At 39.6% G+C, this 19,306-nt stretch overlaps 1 protein-coding gene across 1 annotated transcript in view; it reads right to left on the reverse strand.

Annotated features, from left to right (window-relative positions):
• neto1l (neuropilin (NRP) and tolloid (TLL)-like 1, like) overlaps positions 1–19,306 on the reverse strand; it is a 153,353-nt gene that overhangs the window by 43,459 nt on the left and 90,588 nt on the right. The window contains exons 5-6 of the mRNA XM_052023084.1: positions 10,782–10,823; positions 10,543–10,670 (exon numbers count right to left, since the gene is read on the reverse strand). Of these exons, the coding sequence (XP_051879044.1) occupies positions 10,543–10,670; positions 10,782–10,823 (170 nt within the window). The remainder of the gene's footprint in view (positions 1–10,542; positions 10,671–10,781; positions 10,824–19,306) is intronic.

Genomic DNA, 19,306 nt, shown 5'->3' on the forward strand with positions numbered 1-19,306 from the left:
TTGCCACCATACAATTGATCCCTCCATCTAAAGCCATTAATATTGATCACATATAGAATGAGGTACTGGATGTTGATTGGTTCTTGTGGGTCCTGTGCAGGAAAGACTCAATGTCACCAGGAAAAGAGAAGAATGGAAATGATTTTCCAGAGAAAATTGCAAAGGAAAACAATTATGAGTTTCAAAATACATAAGTATGAAACAAAACAAACAGGTGTCATTAAATGGGGAGAATTGCCATCTCCAAGAATGCTCAATGGGCTGTTTTAACAGATGAGAAGCATAAACAACAAATTTGGTTATAAAAAGGCGGTGAGGTCATTCCTTGTGCATGTTCCTACTCTTATTATACCTTATTCAGTCTCGAGATGCTTTCATGATTCATCCACTGGTGTCAGTAGGTTCCTGTCCTTCTTCTCTCCCCTTCTCCGCTGACTCCAATCAAACCACACTCCCCAACTGAAGTATATTTATTGGTTGGTGGGTGCTGCAAATCCATCCCCTATAAACCCAAATAATAACTAGGAGTTCTATGATAAATTTGACTGCTTTGATTTAATATGTCTACTTCCCTTATACTCAACAGCCCATTCTCCAAGCTTAATCCTTCTTATGGCCTCCCAGTCTTTTGTGAACAGTTTCAAAGACTAATAATTCCCATGGCTCTCTGCAAGAGACCCTGTAAATGGTTAGTGCTCTATAATGTCCCCATGTCTGTTTTTTGCAATTGCTTGTACACCACAGATTTCCATCAAAGCTCAATTCTGAAAACTCTGTTTTGTACCCACTGAAACAAAGCTTGGCTCTGTATCTATCCTGTGATCTCTTAAACATTCAACACAATAAAATCAGTCAGTTAATTTAAAGAAAATTAAAAGTGACAATGTTTCATAATTTGGTTTAAGATAGATAAACCAGTTAAATTTATTTTTCAGCGTTTTTTTTTGTGTTTGGAGAATAGAAAGAAAAAAATCTCTATTGCAGAACACTTCTATCTGGAGGCTGATTTTGTGCTCGGCGTGGTTGATGGCAAGGTATTAATTGTGCATGGTTAATATTCACAAATTAGGGTCAAATCTGTTCTTCTGCAACTCCAAGAGATATATGTCTTAGATCTTTTCAGGTACACAGCCTGTGAATTTCCTCCATTAAAATTAACCGATAGGAACAGCGCAGGCTGTGCACATGCAACTTGCTTCAGGACAATGCTGCAAATCTGTAAAGGCAGTATTCACAGATTGAACCAGATGGAGCCAATATTCACACATTTGGGCTGAAGACTATTGGTGCTTATTCGGGGCTTTTGAGCACATTGAGTGGAATATAGTCAGCATGCACATATGGAACTTATATTCACAGCTCATTTTCATTCAGCTAATGTTCAGGTGTTGTTTGTTTATAGTCAATTACCACACATTTGAGCTGAGTGAGGTTAATAGACTCACAGTGTGCAATATATATTCAAATGCAGACATTGAGCTGTGCATAGATAGTCTTCACACACCAAAAGCATATAGCAATCGTTCATGCAATAAACAAAGCATTGTTGACCTGTATAGATTAAGCCAGTGTATGGTTTATATCCAAACAATGGAATATTTGTTGTCAACATTCATGTTCTGAAGTGCAATCATTGCCACATATTGAGTTGATAGCCATTGTGCATACCTTGTTACATATGCATTCAACTTTTGTGGAGTCCTTACTTAGTCAATATTGGAGCAATTAACTGTACAATATTAAATGTTGAACTGTGTATGCTCACATTCACACACTGATTTGTGCTTGGCTGATTACTGCACTAAATGTGAGATTTTCTTCATGATATATTCACATTTGCATACAGAGAAGTGTATAGACAATACACAAATCTGAACTGTTGATGGCCCAGTACGTCCTCACAACCTCATGAAAGTGACCACTTATCTTCAGCAGACTGACAAGAAGCAACTTCCTCAAAAAGCTGACTTCAAGCTGGCTTGTGAGCCTCTGAGTTCAAGGGTCTTTTAGATGTATGTAACATCATGTAGTGAGCTATGAACATCCCAGAAAAATGCTGAAAAAACTTTCACAGCTCGTTAAGCCAATCTCCAGGCTTAGCACCTGTTAAAACTATCTCATATTTGAAGAATGGCTCTGTCATTCAGAAACATATAAAAACATTCAAAAACTTTTAGAACATATAAAAATAACTATTAAAATATTTAAGTAAATATAAATAATTGAAAAAAAATGTAAATTACTTGAAACTCACCTAAAATGAACATTAACCAACCCTGCACCAATTCTAACCTGATGCAAGTTCATCCTACAGATTTCCAGGAGTAAGTGCTGGGGAATTGCATGGAAATGGCATATTACCACTGGACTTCATGAAGATACCAACAGTGAAGCAAAGCCTTAATGTATACCTTTCAGGAAATTTGGGACCTTTATGTTTCTGCATACTTGCCTGGAAATCCCAAGCTTCCATGGACTTACATAGGAAAGTGTTTTCCAGCAAAATCTAGCCCTAAATTCATACATTCAGTTGTATGTAGCTAATGGACCAAAGTGAACTTGCTGTGGCCACTGGTTTCAAAGGGAACTGCTAGCATTCAGCCATACCTGGTAACTACATCTCACTTAAGCTGGAGGCCATGTGGCATTGAAACAAACTCCTCGTTTAAACAACTCGACATTCCCAACCCTTTAAAATTGGAAAAGATAAACAAGTTCATTTATTTTTACTTATTTTACTATTAGTGTTTTTATTCACCCTTAATGTACTAAATAATATGCTTTAGTCATTTATATAACTGCTATTCTCCAAATTATTTAAGCAATTTTAATAGTTTTTGACTGTCAAAAGATGCCAGGGTTCCCAGGGCAGAACCTCAGCAGAATGTTGACATAGGTCTCCTCCCCACTAAGGCCATTTTATACCTTACTGTCGGCATCTTGGCTACAGGTAATCAGTTCACCTAGCCCTCTGCATCTGGCCCAGGTGAACACAGGTGGATGGGAATCGCATCTAGATTAAGTTCGATTTAGTCCAAAATTCATTCACATGCTAAACTACAAGCCACCATTGTTGACACACTGAGGTGTGTAATTTAAACATTCAATATTGAACTGTACATGGTTAATGGACAAAATAGATGCGAGTAACACACACAAAATGCTGGAGGGCTCGGCAGGTCAGACAGCATCTATGGAGGGAAATAAACAGTCGATGGTTCGGGTCAAGACCCTTCATCAGGACTGGAAAGAAAGTGGGCAGAAGCCAGAATAAGAAGATCAGGGGAGGTGGAGGAGCACAGGCTGACGGGTGATAGGCAAGTCCAGGTGAGTGGGGAAAGGTATGTGGATGGGGGAGGGGGAATGAAAGAGAATGATGAAAGATCTGGGTGAGCACATAGTCAAGATGCTGGATGTGAGGTATATCCTTTCAATGAGCCAGGGCTCATTTCAGATGAATGTGGTAAAAACGACAAAATAGCGTAGCATGGTGGAATCAGGTTGAAACATCAGGCAAACCAGAGTTCACCATCCCTGAGACCAGCTATATTGGTGGAGAGAGAGAGTGGGGAATGTGGCTTGTGAATGGGCTGAAGCACAGAGCAGCACTCAGAGGCACAACAACACAGAATGGGAATAGCAGGAAGGAGGGCATTGGACCCACTGAGGCTATGCTGGGGCATAGCCTCAGTGGGTCCAATGCCCTCCTTCCTGCTGGACTAGTTGGATCAATCCAACTAGTCCAGCTTCCCCACCACTGCCCTGCAATTTCTTTCCTTTCAGATATTTATCCAGCTCACTTCTGAATGCTTCATTTGAGTTTGCCTCTACTACTTCTCCTTACAGTGCTTTCTGAACACTAACCATTCAATATGTAAAAAAAGATTTTTCTCACATTACTTTTGGTTCTTTTGGCATAACTTTCAACCTGTCTTTTTGGCCCCTTTGGCAATGAGAACAATCTCTCTCCATCTACTCTGTCTTTCTCCTTCATGATTTTAAATACCTCTCTCAGATCTACCTGCATTGCCCTCTATTCCAAGGAGAACAAATTTAGCTTCTCCAGTTAGTCATAACTAAAATCTCTCTTCTCTGGAAACATTTTGATAAATCTCTTCTGCACCTTCTCCACAGCTTTCACATCTTTCTTCAAGGTTGCTGCCCAGATTTGGACACAATACTTCAATTGTAGCTGAACAGTATTTTATAAAGATACATCATGACTTCCTCGCTCTTATACTCTATGTCTATTTATAGACCCCAAGATCCGTATGCTTTTTTAAACTACTTTCTCAATTTGCCATGCCACTTTCAATGACTATGTCAAAAACTCACAGAGCTCTCTGTTCTTGTACTTCCTTTAGAATTGTGCCCTTCATCATATATTGCCTCATCTCATTCTTCCTACTAAAGTGTGACATTCTTCAGCATTAAATTTCATTGGCTAATTTCAATTGCTTGTATAAATTTTCCTCTTCAAGACCATTTTTTCCCACTACCCGTAGTTTCTTTTGAGTGGGCTATGCCTACTGGATTTTCTGCTCAATAAACTCTGAGAAATTGATTTGGACTCCTGTCTCCTTAACAGACTGATTTTATTGTAATCACGAGGCCCCTATTCAAATTTAATTGAATAATTCAGCTGCAAACTAAATCAATGGTTGAAGGACAACAATGGAAAGTCAGGTGGATAGATTCAAGATTTTATCCAGATACTTGACATGGATTAAACTTCATATACTGAATTTATACATAGACAGCCTTCACAAGTTGGATATATATAGTCAGCTTCCATACACTGAACTTGCACATTGTGAACGTTACATACTATCATGCATATAATCAACATTTACTCATGATTTACTCATTATTATTCCTTTATTTAAGGATATGGGGCCACGGCCAACATTTACTGCTCAGCGCTAATTGCCACTGAATAGTTGACCATGATTTACCTTCTTGAATCCGCTGTAGTCCTGGTGAAGATACTCCCTCAGTGCTTTTGCATGGGGATTTCTAGGATTTAGACCTGGTAATGACAATGCAATGAACAATATATTTCAAAGACTGAGAGGCATGTGACTCAGAGGTAAACCTGCAGGCAGTGGTGTTGTTCTCGGTGTCCTTATCTATTTAAAATGTGTTCTCAAAAAAGCCTAGATGAGTTAATGGTGAAGGGAATAATATTTTAAGGTGATTAATTGGGTGCCAATTATATGGCTGCCTTGTCCTAGACACTTTTGAGCTTCTTGACTGTTGGATTTGCACTCATGGAGGCAAGCAAAGAGTATTCTGTCATAGCCCTGTCTTGTATTTTGCAGGTGGTGAAGAGGTTTGGGGTGCCAGAAGTTGAGTCATATGCCACAGCACACCCAGCCTCATGTATTAAACTTCATATACTGAATTTATACATAGACAGCCTTCACAAGTTGGGTATATATAGTCAGCTTCCATACATTGAACTTGCACATTGTGATATTCTCTGTATATGGTTAATGTTAATACACTGAATTGGATCATGTTAATGCTAATCCACTAAATTGGACAAGGTTAATTCACATACATTGCAGTTTGCATTTAGTTTTAAATACTAATTCATTAATGTACATTTCATTCTTAGTTATTTCTATATTCCACAACGTATTAATTTGTAGTACTCTTATTTCCTGCTTGACTATGTGATGGATTTGGTCATTTAATAACGGTGAGGGATTCTGTTGGGCCTCAATTTCATTCTGTGCTCGGTGCCAAATAAATCCTTAATCTGAGCCTGCTTGCTCAAAAGTAATTACTTGGTTTCTCTGCAAAAGGTGATGTGAACAATTGAATTTGAATATAGTGAGCAAATTTTGAGCTTTCGAATCACTTTAATCAAATGAAGCAGGTGCATTTGGCAATGAATGAAAGGAAAGCAATGAATGGTGGAAAACAATGAAATTCCCGGTAAAGCACGGAAGACAAATCAGCAACTGAAAAAGAGTAGTTAATGAGTTGTGTGGAACCCTACTTCAAAACAAACCTCCCTTATCTCTGCCAAATGCTGATTGAGATAGTGTGGTCCCAATTTCTCATTTTGTCTTTTTATTTTATAGCAGTTTGTTCTGTGATTATTGAGCAATCTTCCTCATCCATGGAATTGAAGTAGATATTTAAATCTCTCAAATGCCCATGGAACACTTATTTGGCAGACGGGTGGCAGAGTGACACAGCAGGTAGAACTGCTGCCTCACTGCTCTAGGGAATAAAGTTCAATTCTAACCACTGGTGTCTGTCTGGAGTGTACACATTTTCCCTGTGAGTGTGCATGTGTGTTTTCTCCAGATATTTTTCCCCCAACATCTCAAATTTATGCTGTCTGGTAGGTTAATTAGCTGATCTGAATTACCTCTGGTGCGTATGTGGAGATTCAGAGGAGAGGTAATGGTCACATAAGGGAATCAAGTGGGGGGAAGGGGATTAATGGAGCTGCCATGTGGGCTGGCACAGACTTGATGGGGTGAATAGCCTCCTTCTATATTGTCAGGAAGTATAGATATTAGGGGATGGTGCATTCAGGCTGCAGCTTTGGAAATAGTTGAGCAGCAACAAAGGTTCAAGAAGGTCATGCCTTTGCAGTCCTGAATCCATGCTGAAGGTCTCAGAAGCATTTAAGAATGACAGCGCATTCCTGTTCTCATATTTCCAGCCAACTTGCATCTCATCTGATCTCAATTGCTAGTCTGGCAATGCCTCAACTTTAAAATTCTCATCCTCAACTCCAAATCCTTTCACTATGGAGCTGCACCTTCCTTTTACTGTAATCAACACCTCACTAAAAAAAAACCTACAGTACTTCACAATCCATGTGCTCCCCAATGCTGGACCCTTCCAGATCCTGAGTTTTGCTACTGACACCTGTATTTTTAGTTGCTTTGGCCTTACAAACCAAAAACATTTCCCTCCAAAAACTCTTTGACTCTTTCCTCATTTCTTCTCCATCAGGCTGCTCTCTAAAATGTCCCCCTTTACTTACTGTCCTAATAGACCCTCCTGTACCTTGGTGTAAAAATTTGTTTGATAATCACTCCTGTGAAAACACCTGAGACATTAATGTTAAAGGTGTTTTCATAAAACTAATCCAAGTGCAAAATGCTGCAGATGCTGAAAATCGGCAATGAAATTAGAAAATGCTGGATACATTTGGCAGGGCAAGTAACATTTGGGGTGAGAGAAACAGAGTTAATTTTTCAGGGTGATGGTCTTTTATCAAAATTGGGAAAAGCTACAGATGAAACAAGTTTTAGGTTGCAGAGAATGGGGGGATGGGCAGAAAGAACAAAAGGGAAGGCTGTGATAGGCTGGAGATCTGAAGAGTAGGTGGTGAAGGTGTAAGCTGGATACAAATTAAACATGAAATGGAAGAAGAGTAGAGAAAGGTAAACAAACTGAATTCTTAAAACGTGATATCTGAGACTGGAATGTCTGATTATCTGAAACTGCTGAGTTCAGAGCTGACTCCTGAAGGCTGTAACATGTCAAGTCAGAAGCTGATGTGTTTTCCCTTAAGTTCAGTGAGGGCATTATTGCAAGTCTGCAAGAAGTATAGTCAGAGAGGTCAGAGCGGGAGTGGGATGGAGACCTGTGGTGAGAGGAACAGAGGGAAGTGACAGTCAGCTAGAAGCTTGAGGTCCCCTTTGTGGACTGAGTGGAAGTGATCTACAAGGTGATCACCCGTTCTGCATTTGGTCTCCCTAATCTAGAAAAGAATGCACCATGAGCACTAAAGGCAGTACAGCAAACTGGAAAGAGTGAATTCCTGTTTCATCCAGAATGAGTGTTTGGGGTCCTAGGTAACAGGAAGGGTGGAGGTAAATCGGCAGGTACCTTTATGTAGTTCCTTTAGTATAAGTGACGTGTCCAAGGTGCTTCACGGGAACGATCATTGAACTATATCTTACATCAAGACATAGAAGGGATGTCAGTACTGGTATCAGGAGTGGGAGGCTCGAAAGAGCATTTTAAAAGAAAAGAGATAAGAAACGAGTCAAAGAGTTTTAGGAATAGCATAGGGCCTAGACAATGCATCTCCTCTGGTTGCATGAGAGAGAGCCATTGAAAGAGGAATGTGTAGTGGTGAAGATGAAAAAGCAGAGGAAGGAATAGTCTCTTCAGAAGGCTGAAAGGAGAGAGGAAGGGAAGATGTGTCCGGTGGTGTAAGTTATTCCTTCTCTCAGAACATTGTGGCCAACATTGCCGTGCAATAAGCAACAAACAATCTGCTGAAAGAACTCAGCAGGTCAAGCAGCATCTGTGGGAGGAAAGTAATTGTCGACGTTTTGGATTGAAACCCTGATATAGGATTTTGACAACAATTCCCTTCCTCCCACAGATGCTGCTTGACCCGCTGAGTTCTTCCAGCAGATTGTCTGTTACTCCAGATTCCAGCATCTGTAGTCTCTTGTGTCTCCACTGTAACGCAATAATATACCCAAGATGAACTCACTATAACAGTACATAGATATATTCAAATTAACACACATTAAGGACTAATGCTGGGCTGAACATCCTGAAGCATCAAATAATTTCTATGCCCATAACCTTTGTCCACTTGTCTCAGTCTACACTTGAAGGAAAAGGTAGAAAAGAAAAATACTTGATTTAACTGCAATGTGTTTCAGGTAGAGAAGGAACAAATCAGCTTAGATTCTTGTCTCCTGTTTCCATGGCTTCAGATGAATATTACTTTTGCCTATGAATATGAAATGGTGCTAATCAGAATCAACTCTGATGCCCCTTCCTGGATAATATCACCTGCCAAATATAACAGACTTTGAGAATAAGCACCTAAAGAAAGATAATGGAATATGAGTTTTAAACATGGACGTGTTTTAAAGATGAGCTCAGTTAGGGAGACAGCATTGTTTTTCAAGGACTTTGGAGAGGAAAAAGAGTTTGGAGGTAGGGCAACTGCAGGAACAAAAAAGACCTCAATATGTTTTTGACAAAGTGGTTGATGACTGTAGATTTCAATGGAAGAGGGACAGTGTCTGATGAAGTAGATCCATACTGGCTTGCACAAGGACCAGTTAGTGAAGTAGATACTCAGGAGTTTAGTGGACATAGGAGTGAGGATCAGATAGAGAAAATTAACTTGGATGGTAATGCCTATGCAATTCCTATGTAATTTTCCTTCAGGTTCTATTTTATCTTCAGAATTATTTACTATACCTCCTGTTTTATACACAGGAACTAAAATTAAAAATATATTTGAACCCCTAAATAAGGTTTCTTTCCTTCCAAAAGCATTTCCATTTTCAATGCTATGTCCCAAAAGATGTACTTCACATCTTCAACAAAGAAAATACATTCAATCTGGTCCTCAGACCTCCATTTCTGCACCACATTGCATCTGTCATACAGATGTTCAAACACATATTGGTTAGTGACCTGAAAGAATGACTCTCCTTTTCTCCATAATGCTGTTTGACCTGCTGAATTCTATTTTGAGTTTTCTGCTTTTATTTCTTATAGGCACTGCCACGTTTCACCTTTCCTTTATGTATAATTTGTAACTTTTACAAAGTACCTGGCAGTTATTGAATTGACAGAAATGATTAACTGCAGATTGGTTGTAACACAAATAATCTACGAACATCTGGTTAGAAAGTGGTGAAAAAAATTCTTGGTTATTGGGTCACCACTAAAATCAGCTTTGGAGATCTAAACATCAAAGTGGATGTTAGAATAAGCAGAAAAGTAATTTCCTGGGAAATTCCTCAGAGCTGCTCCCAGTGTCCTACTTTAACTTTGCCAGAGAAGTGATGGCTACTCTCTGTATATGATTAACTTTGTTTTCCAGCAAAGCAAAGTTGAGGAAATTCCTAGAGATTTTAACACTTGTCAGAAAATATCCAACATTTGGAGTTTCAATAATTTTAGTAACACAGAGAATAGAACATCCACAATTTATCAATAAATTCCACATAAAACTGAGTTAAACATCCAGATTTACATTGTATTTAATATGCACAAATACTAAAATATGTGAATGATGTCTTTTTATCATATTACTTCATTCACACTTATACCACAGACATCTTATTCTTGGAATAGCTGCAATTTTCCCTTGCTCATGATTTCTCCAGCCATTTCCCATTGTTTGGAAATTCATGTTTCATTTTCTCAAGTTACTGTGAGCTCAGAAAACATATTAACAAATGTGTTAGCTGTAAGTGTTAATCATCATTGCACAAGGCAGAATGTGTTAATATCATAAATATATATCAATGTATATTGCTTGTTTCTTTAACAGTAAAGTATTTTGGAAAGAGCATTTAAATATATATTCCCTTTGAGAGGTAATATTCTATCACACAAGCTCCACAATCAAAAATCACAGAATGGATGATTTTGAGTTTGTGACCTTGACCAAAAATTTAAAGAGTAAAATCATGGAACAGGGATACCACAGCCAAAGATATTGTATTACTATAACAAATGAATTATAGACAGACAATTTCTTCTAATACTTATAAATATGTTTATTCCAGGCACAACACTGACCTTGGATTTTGGTGGAGCTCGAATGAACCATTTACAATCAACTGCCTCTGTGGGACTGGCCTTGCCTTCCTGCACGATTTGCTTTGATTCAATGATTCCCTCAGGTCCTCCCATTTCAAACTCACACACTGAGTTAAAGAAAGAAAAATCAAATGGGGAATCACATGGCATAATCAGACTGATCAAAGATAGTCTTGTTCATGTAAATGACTCTCTGATGTGCTTGCATCTGTACTAACCTGTCAATGGTTTCAGGGCACCAAGGTGTGCAAATTCAGGATCTTTAAAGATAAAAAAAAAAGATGATTTATAGTAAAAATGCAAGTAATATTTGATTTGATTTTAAATAAGCAAATTTCCAACAATCTCCTGCCACAGAAAAAGCCACAAATTTTGAAACCACATGCAGTCATTTTTTTACATGATTGTTTTATGTTCTAGATAATAAAATTGAAGGAACAGCCAAAGGGGAAGGAAATGTTGGGGAGAAAATACCAAATGATTGAAGATAGATTTTCATTTATAATTTATATATGAGCTAAACACGCATATTATATAAGACATCACAACTAATATGTTTATCAGATCTGTGGTCAAATAAAATAGCTGCTAATGTTAGAAAGTAAGTTGAGTAAACCAACAATTTTAATTGATGGTTGTAAAGTACCCGGTTGCATCGTGACTGTGAAATTTAACATTGCATTACCTCCTGCTCAAGCTGAGTTATCCCTGCAGCATGATTTCAATGACATTACACTTGCTGATCAGAGTTAACTGAAAATATACACTATTTACCATTAAACTGAAAGAATTCAGCTTAATTACAATCATTTTCACTCTTCACTGACCCAAACTAGATCAACTAATAGCGTGTAAAATTGCTGCTGTTCAAAAACTAATTTGTTCTACAAGTAGACCAGTTACTATTCAAGCTTCTATCTTTTATGCAACCACACAGAAATTTGAACATTTATAGTTAATGGAATTTACTTACATAAGAGTATATATTTCAACATTTTGTTGAGGGTTAAACGTTACTAAATATTTGCCTAGCAATTCCCCCATCAAACTGGTGCTGGGGAATTGTCTGTGAGATTTATGGTTTTGTTCCTTCCCATCCAATTCCCTCACTTGTAGCTAGAGCTATTAGAAGAAGCTGTGCACTAGTATTCCTGCATGAACAATCATTGGTTCAATTCCCTCAACAGGCCCGGTGTTTTGACATACCAATTGTCATAGCTTTCCCAAACAGCAGCAGAGCAGGCCAAAGTGATCACACTGCATATTGTAATTAATTTGATGTGATCTAAGGAGCATACCATGAAAGCATTGGCCTAGAAATTTAATAAAGTAGTGCATGTTTTTTCTTTAATGTGGTATAGAGTTGAATTGTAGTAAAACTGATTACTAAACCTGATCAACACATAGTGTGCACATAAAACATGAACATTTTTGAGTGCTTTATGCCTAGACTCTGAGGTTGGGGATGCAAGCAGTCAAGCTGATCAGAATGCAGTGGATATTTGATGTTGCTGTTGGAACATTGGAGAGTGCACATGTGACAGGGAAACAGCAAGGGCACCAATGAGAAAAGGTGGTCTTACTGAAAGAAATACAGCTTACTTGAATGAAGCTTGAAGAGACTATTTTTATCTGACTGCTATTATAGAGTCAGTCATGGAAGAAAATGATGTTTTTTTCCTCTAATCCACTCATAGTATTCACATTTTGCAGGTTCCAGGAAGGAAAACCCAATCACTCTGAGGACTTCCCTGAGTTTCCACTTCCACTACATTTTCTACCCCTTTTTTTCCTTTCTCTCCTTACCTTTGACCCATCCCCTGGTGGATCTGCTCTCCTCTCCTCTCCTCTCCCGCACCTGCCTATCACTGTCTCTTACCTGCATCTACCTATCACCACCTTGTGCCCACCCTGCTTCCCCTCTTTTGTCCACTTATCACTGCTCTGCTTTTCTCTCCTATATATTGGGCTACTCCTTTTCTTATCTTCAGTCCCGAAGAAGGGTCCTAACCCAAAATGTTGAACACCTTTCTCTACAGATGCTGCCTGGCCTGCTGTGTTCCTCCAGCATCATAGTGTTTTTCATCCACTACCATGATGTTCAATTAAGGATCAGAGAAGCTCGGATTGGTGAAATAGACACCATCTTGTCTGTTGCACCACTCCTAGTATTAGGTGAACTGAATCTGCCCCACTACTTAAAGAGGTGTTTTCCAATGAGAACCCGTCCTATTTTGCTGGAAGATCTCAGAGGCAAATTTGTACTTTTTGTGCCTGCCTGCAATGGAATCAGGCCTCGTGTATCATATGCAGATGAAAGTCATCCCCTTCCTAGTGTATATCCTGCAGAACTGTTAGAAGCTGACCTGGGTCTATCCTTTAGTGCTGTTTTAACACACATTTCTACCTGAAATGCAATTTCTAGCTTCTTTTTTATTTCCAATGGCACAAATCAATGAAACTGAAATCATGCTGATTAATCCCTTTCAGCACTGAATGAGCTAGGTCATATATGATGCCATCTGCTTTGAGTCAGTGGACTGGTCCACATTCAAGGACTCAGTGGCTAATCTGAATGAGTATGCCACCGCCGTCACAGACTTCATCAGCAAGTGTATTGAGAAATGTGTACCAAAGAGGTCAACTGGGTGTTCCCCAGCTGGAAACCACGGATAAACTTAGAGATCCACTCCCCACTGAAGTCCAAGTCTGAAGCGTTCAAATCAGGTGACCCTGACCTATACAGGAAATCTAGGTATGACCTTTGTAAAGTTATCAGGGATGCCAAGAGGCAATACCAGACCAAACTAGAGTCCCAGGCCATCTGTTAGTTGTGGCAAGGCTTGCATGCTGTAACAGACTGCAAAGATGAAGTCGGGCAGTATGGCTGACAACAATGTATCCTTTCCCAATGAACTCAATGCATTCTATGTACGTTTTGAACAGAAGGTCAATGATATGACACCACCCATCCTGACAACTTCCGACACACCTGTACCCACTGTCACCATCGTAGATCAGCCTTACTGAGAGTGAACCCGCAGAAAGCGACTGGCCCGGATGGAGTCCTCGGCTGTGTCCTCAGACTTTGCACGAATCAGCTGGCAGGAGTATTAGCAGACATCTTTAACATCTTCCTATTCGAATCTGAGAACCCCACCTGCTTTACGAAGATCACTAACATACTTCTGCCAAAGAAAAGTAAGGTAATGTGCCTTAATGACTACCGCCCGGTGGCTCTGATATCCATCATCATGAAGTGCTTTGAGAGGCTGGTCATGGCCCACATCAACTCCAATCTCACAGACAACCTCTACCTGCAGCAATTTGCCTACTGCTGAAACAGTTTCATGGAGGACCCCATCTCCCTGGCCCTACATCATCTCTGGGATATCCGGATAACCAAGACACCTACATTGGACCCCTATTTATTGACTATAGCTCCGCCTTTAATACCTTAATTCCAAACAAACTCATCTCCAAACTCCTGGGACTCGGCACCTGCCTCTGCAACTGGAACCTTGACTTTCTGAGCAATAGACCGCAATCAGTAGGGATAGGCAGCAACACCTCCTCCATGATTATCCTCAATGACGGGGCCATGCTTCCTCAGCCCCTTACCTTATTCTCTATACACTTAGGACACTGTGGCCAGCTTCTGCTCTAACTCCATCGACGGATTTGCAGATGACACCATTGTAGTGGGCCAAACCTCAAACAACACCGAGATGAAGTACGGGAAGGTAATAGAGAGTCTAGTGGCATGATGTCAAGACAAAAAACTCTGTCTCAATGTCAGCAAAATGAAGGAGCTGGTCATTGACTTCAGTACTTCAGAGAACATGACCCTGTCTGTATCAATGATGCTGAGGTGGAGATGGTTGAGAGTTTCAAGTTCCTGGGTGTAAACATCACCAACAATTTGTCCTGGTTCAGCCATGTGGATGCTATGGGCAAAAAAGCACACCAGCACCTCTAGTTCCTCAGAAGGCTAAAGAAATTCAGCATGTCCCTGATGACCTTCACCAATTTTTACAGATGCACCAGAGAAAGCATCCTCTCTGGATGCATCACAGCTTGGTACAGCAACTATTCTGTCTAAGACTGCAAGAAATTGCAGAGGATTTGTGAACACAGCCCAGTCTACCAGGAAAACCAGCCTCCCCTCTATTGACTCTGTCTATACTTTCCTCTGCCTTGGGGAAGCAGCCAACATAACCAAGGATGCTTCCCACCCTGGTCATTTTCTCTACTCCCCCCTCCCATTGGGCAGAAGATACAAATGCTTGAGAACATGTACCACCAAGCTCAAGGACAGCTTCTATCTCGCTCTTACAAGGGTATTGACCTTTATATGATAAAGATGAACTCTTGATCTCTCAGTCAACCTTGGCATGGCCTTGCATTTTATTTTTCTACCTGCACTGCAGTTTTTCTGTACCTGTAACGCTTAATACTGCATTCTTATTTTTCTTTTGTACTACCGCGTTATACTTATGATCTGTCTGGATGGCATGCAAACAAAAGCTTTTCTCTGTATCTCAGTACATGTGATAATAATAAACCAATTACCAATTATCATTGCAGCCTCAGTTCCACAAACATTTAATCATGAACAAAAATTAAAAATTCTTGTGAAGAATGAAAACATTAAATTTATTTAAAACATTAAATTTTGGTCAAATAATTGAAATATAAATACACAGGGAAATAAACATAAACAAAAAAGCTTAGCATACTTCCCTTTTTAATTGTCAGTAACGTTATTCAAATGTGGACTGCACCAGCAATGGCTGGTGTAACGCTGAACAGACAGATCAAATATGTATTTACCCGCTCAGCTAAGGACATTATGTCCCTGGATTCAATGATTAAGGAGGTCAAGCATTAGACAAGACACACCTGCATCTGGCCTCTAGCACAGTCTGTGGTGCAGAGTGCAGGTACAGAAGTCTGGAGTGTGCTAATACCCACATGCAAAGAGTCAATGGTTCTCCATTGAACCACTGGAAATGCGTCAGCACAATCAAGGCTAATGTCTTCAAAAACTTTAACTTTTATTGCGTGTCAGAAGTAATTTTTCTTTCTTTTGCTGGCTCAAACAATGTCTGGCATTGTGGTTTCCAGTAGTAGCTTAGCAAATCGAAGAGATAAATGAAGAATACAGAGCTCTTCCCATCAAAATAAGCAAAAGCAGAAAGATGATAATCAGTCTGCTGTAACCTTATCAGCAATATTCAAACAAAACTGAAAACTGGCACAGCAATATCAAGAGATTTCTGAGTGTTTCTGAACTCTATGATTAAATTGTATTTGCAAAACCATTCTTACCTATTTGTTATTCTTGATGTATATTTATTACATATTTAATAAGTAAACATTTCATTCCTGCATACTAAACTGATGAAGACATTTCTTGGACTACAGGTGCTGCAGCTTCGGAAGATTCATTCTTGCAGCTGGGTGGTAGAACTGTTTGGCCTTGTAATAATGAGATGGGCAATGGATTCTGCTCGCAAAGTGAATCAGTCAGAACTCAGCATCTTCTGTGTTCCTCACAAGCAGCTATCTGGTCTTGATCAAGTGGCCCAAAACCCCTGGATAGTTTGAAACAAGACCCTTGGAGCTCGGGATCCTTTGGATCTTGTACCCAGTAAGAAAGCACTCCTCTGCAATACTTGACATTACAGCAATCTGTGAAAGAATCAAGCCTTCTTACCTAGCTCCAAAATCTGTTGTCTTGCTTCATTAGGTGTGTGACAGAAGCTTATGGACTCATTGTGCTGGTAAAGGAATGTTGACCAGGAAAATCCTTACTTGGAGCATGTGTGAATCCCTGGAAGGCCCAGTGTACTGAAGGTTTATATCATTTATTCTTTTCCTTTATCTAGGCATTTCAAGAAAGGCTAATATTTATTGCCCATTTATAACTTCCCTTGAGAAGGTGGTGATGAGTAACTGAGTGGTTTGCTAGCCATTTGAGAGGGCATTTATATACTATATACAGAACAGACCCAGGTAAGGATGGCAGGTGTCCTCCCAAGAAGAACAGCAGTGAATCAGATGTGTTGTTACAACAATCCAGTTGTTGCTTTTGTGGTCACTGTTATTAAGGTTAGTTGGTGTTTATCCAAATTTAGGATTATTGGCTGAATTTAAATTTCACAGCTGTCATGGTGGTATTTGTGGATTGTTACTTCAGGCATCTGGTGACTTAACCACTGTGCCAGCACCATTCAACAGGATTTTTTTCACCCCATCTTAAGAAATTATATGGCATAGCAATCAAAATAAGTTGTTCACTTCTTTGGGACATTATCAGCCCTTGTCCTCCCAATTGGCAGTTAAAAGAAGAGAGTGGTAAAAGTAGGCACTGGTCCACAAGAAGCTGAGAAATTAAACATGCAATATAAGGAAATGGTAGAAACAATGTGGTAGTAGATAATGGCAGCATACAAAGAATATCAAGAATTAAGGGGCAAAAGGGAAGATAAAACTTCAACATTACCACTTGACAAAAAAGACCTTGGTAAACAAATGTGAATAACAAATCCCTCGCATCTTTTAGATCCTGAAAGCTGCAAAAGTGCCATTGATATTCAGAGCGAGAGAGAGAGAGAGAGAGAGAGAGAGAGAGAGAGAGAGAGAGAGAGAGAGAGAGAGAGAATTTCAGCCAGTTAGCCTGATATCCATTGTCAGGGAAACACACTGGTCCATTATTAAGGAGGTACTAACAGAGTAATTATGAAAGTATTATACAGTCAGGCAAAGTCAACATCATACATGAAAAGGAAATTATGTCTGATATATATAATGGAGCACTTTGAGGACGTAACTAGCTAGTTGATAAAAGAGGAATCTGCCGATGAAGTGTTTTTGGATTTCCAGAAAGCATTCAATAAAAGTTACACCACAAGATAAAGGGCTTATTTCATTGAGGGTAATGTACTAGCCTGGACAGAGGGTTAGTTAACTGACATGAGAGTTGATTAAAATAAATGGGTCATTTTCAGGTTAGTAAACTACAATTAACAGTGTGCCATAGTAATCAGTGTTGGATCTTCAGCTACTGATATTCAACATTAATGAGAGGAATGAATGCATTGCATCCAGGTTTGCTAATGATACAAAATGGAAAAGTAAGTTTTGAGAAGAACACAAGAAGTCTGCAATTTTGAGGAAATTATATATTATCTCCAATTTTTGCCAACACATTTAAGCAAAGTAAAGAACACTAATGGGTTAAATGAAAGGACAGCAGGGTGGGAGATGGTCTAATTGCCTGGAACTTGCAAAGCATCCAGAACGCTGGAATGGTATCGATGCCACCTTACAATTCAGCTATGGCCAAGCCTGCTTGGTACATCCCTCTCAAAGCTGGACTCAAAAAGTCAAGTAAGGCTTTGGTGGGCCTAAGGCCAGCAGAGGTGTGGGTGAAGTGGGCATAGAAGCCCAGGATGTGTTATTATGATCAGATTAGCCGGCAGCACTGGGGAAGGAGGGATTCGTGAGGTCAGCACCATGGTTGAAGGAAGAGGTGGCTGGAAGCTGGCATCAGGGTCTGAGTGACATCAGAAGCAGTAACAAAGGTGCTTGAGGGAATAGAATATCAGGGAGATGGTGCAAATTGCTGCATGATGGGAGGAGCAAATTGAAAATTGTGAGTTTTGGAGGATTGTGTAGTGCAAGGAGAATCTAGGATTCAAGTCAGTTTTTCATTTACCTCCAGGTCCCCTAAGTTAATACTATATTTTAAGACTATGTTCTCCCAGGAGAGAACAAAGTCAGATGCTCCCAGCACAAAGTGGTCCACGTTTCCCGACAATGTTCCAATAGGAATGCTGCCAGCAGGTACATTCCTGACATGCACTGGGGTGGTGTGAGTTGATCATGACTGCAAGTGGCCAATCAAATTTCACAATTAGCATAGCCTGACCCTGAATTAGTCACCAATATGATTTACCTTGGATTCAATTGATCTTTGACCACACAGTACTACAAAAAAAAGCAATGTTCTGCAATTCTGTTTGTGGAGCTATGTCAAGAAGTGCGAAATGGCAGGAAGAACAGAAATGCAGAGAGTCTGTTAGCATGAAGGTATAGCAAGTCATTGAGAAAGCAAATGAAATGTTCTCCTTTATTACAAATGAGATGGAGTATAAGGCCTGTAAAATCCTGATACAACTGCATTGGTGAGACCACACCTGGAGTACTGCACACAGCTTTAGTCTCTGTATTAAGGGAAAAACACACTTACTTGGGGAAACAACACAGGGAAGATATAGCCGGTTAATTCCAGGTATAAAGGAAACATTAAACAGATCTTGCCTTTATTCTCTGAAATAGATGAATGTGTGGTGATGTTAAGAAAACTGCATGATACCAAGCCCAACAGGATAGATGTTTTAAGGATGTTTCTCTTGGTGGGGGAATCTAGTACTGGAAGCTACAGTGTCAGGATAAAGGGTCACCATTTAGAACTGTGTTGAGGAGAAATTTCTTTCCTTGAAGGGTTGTGAATGGTTAAAATTTTCTACTCCAGGGAGTTGTAAAGACTGAGTCGTTTGAAAGCTGAGACAGACATTTGAACTACATGGGAATGTTAGAACATAGAATAGTACAGTACAGGAACAGGCCCTTCGGTCCACAATGTTGTACCAGACTAATTAAACTAGTAATTAAATGCCTAACTAATCTAATCTAATCCCTTCTGCCTACACAATGTCCAGATCTCTCCATTCTC

This window comes from Pristis pectinata, chromosome 9 (assembly GCF_009764475.1).
Source record: "Pristis pectinata isolate sPriPec2 chromosome 9, sPriPec2.1.pri, whole genome shotgun sequence".
NCBI classification, from domain to species: Eukaryota; Metazoa; Chordata; class Chondrichthyes; order Rhinopristiformes; family Pristidae; genus Pristis; species Pristis pectinata.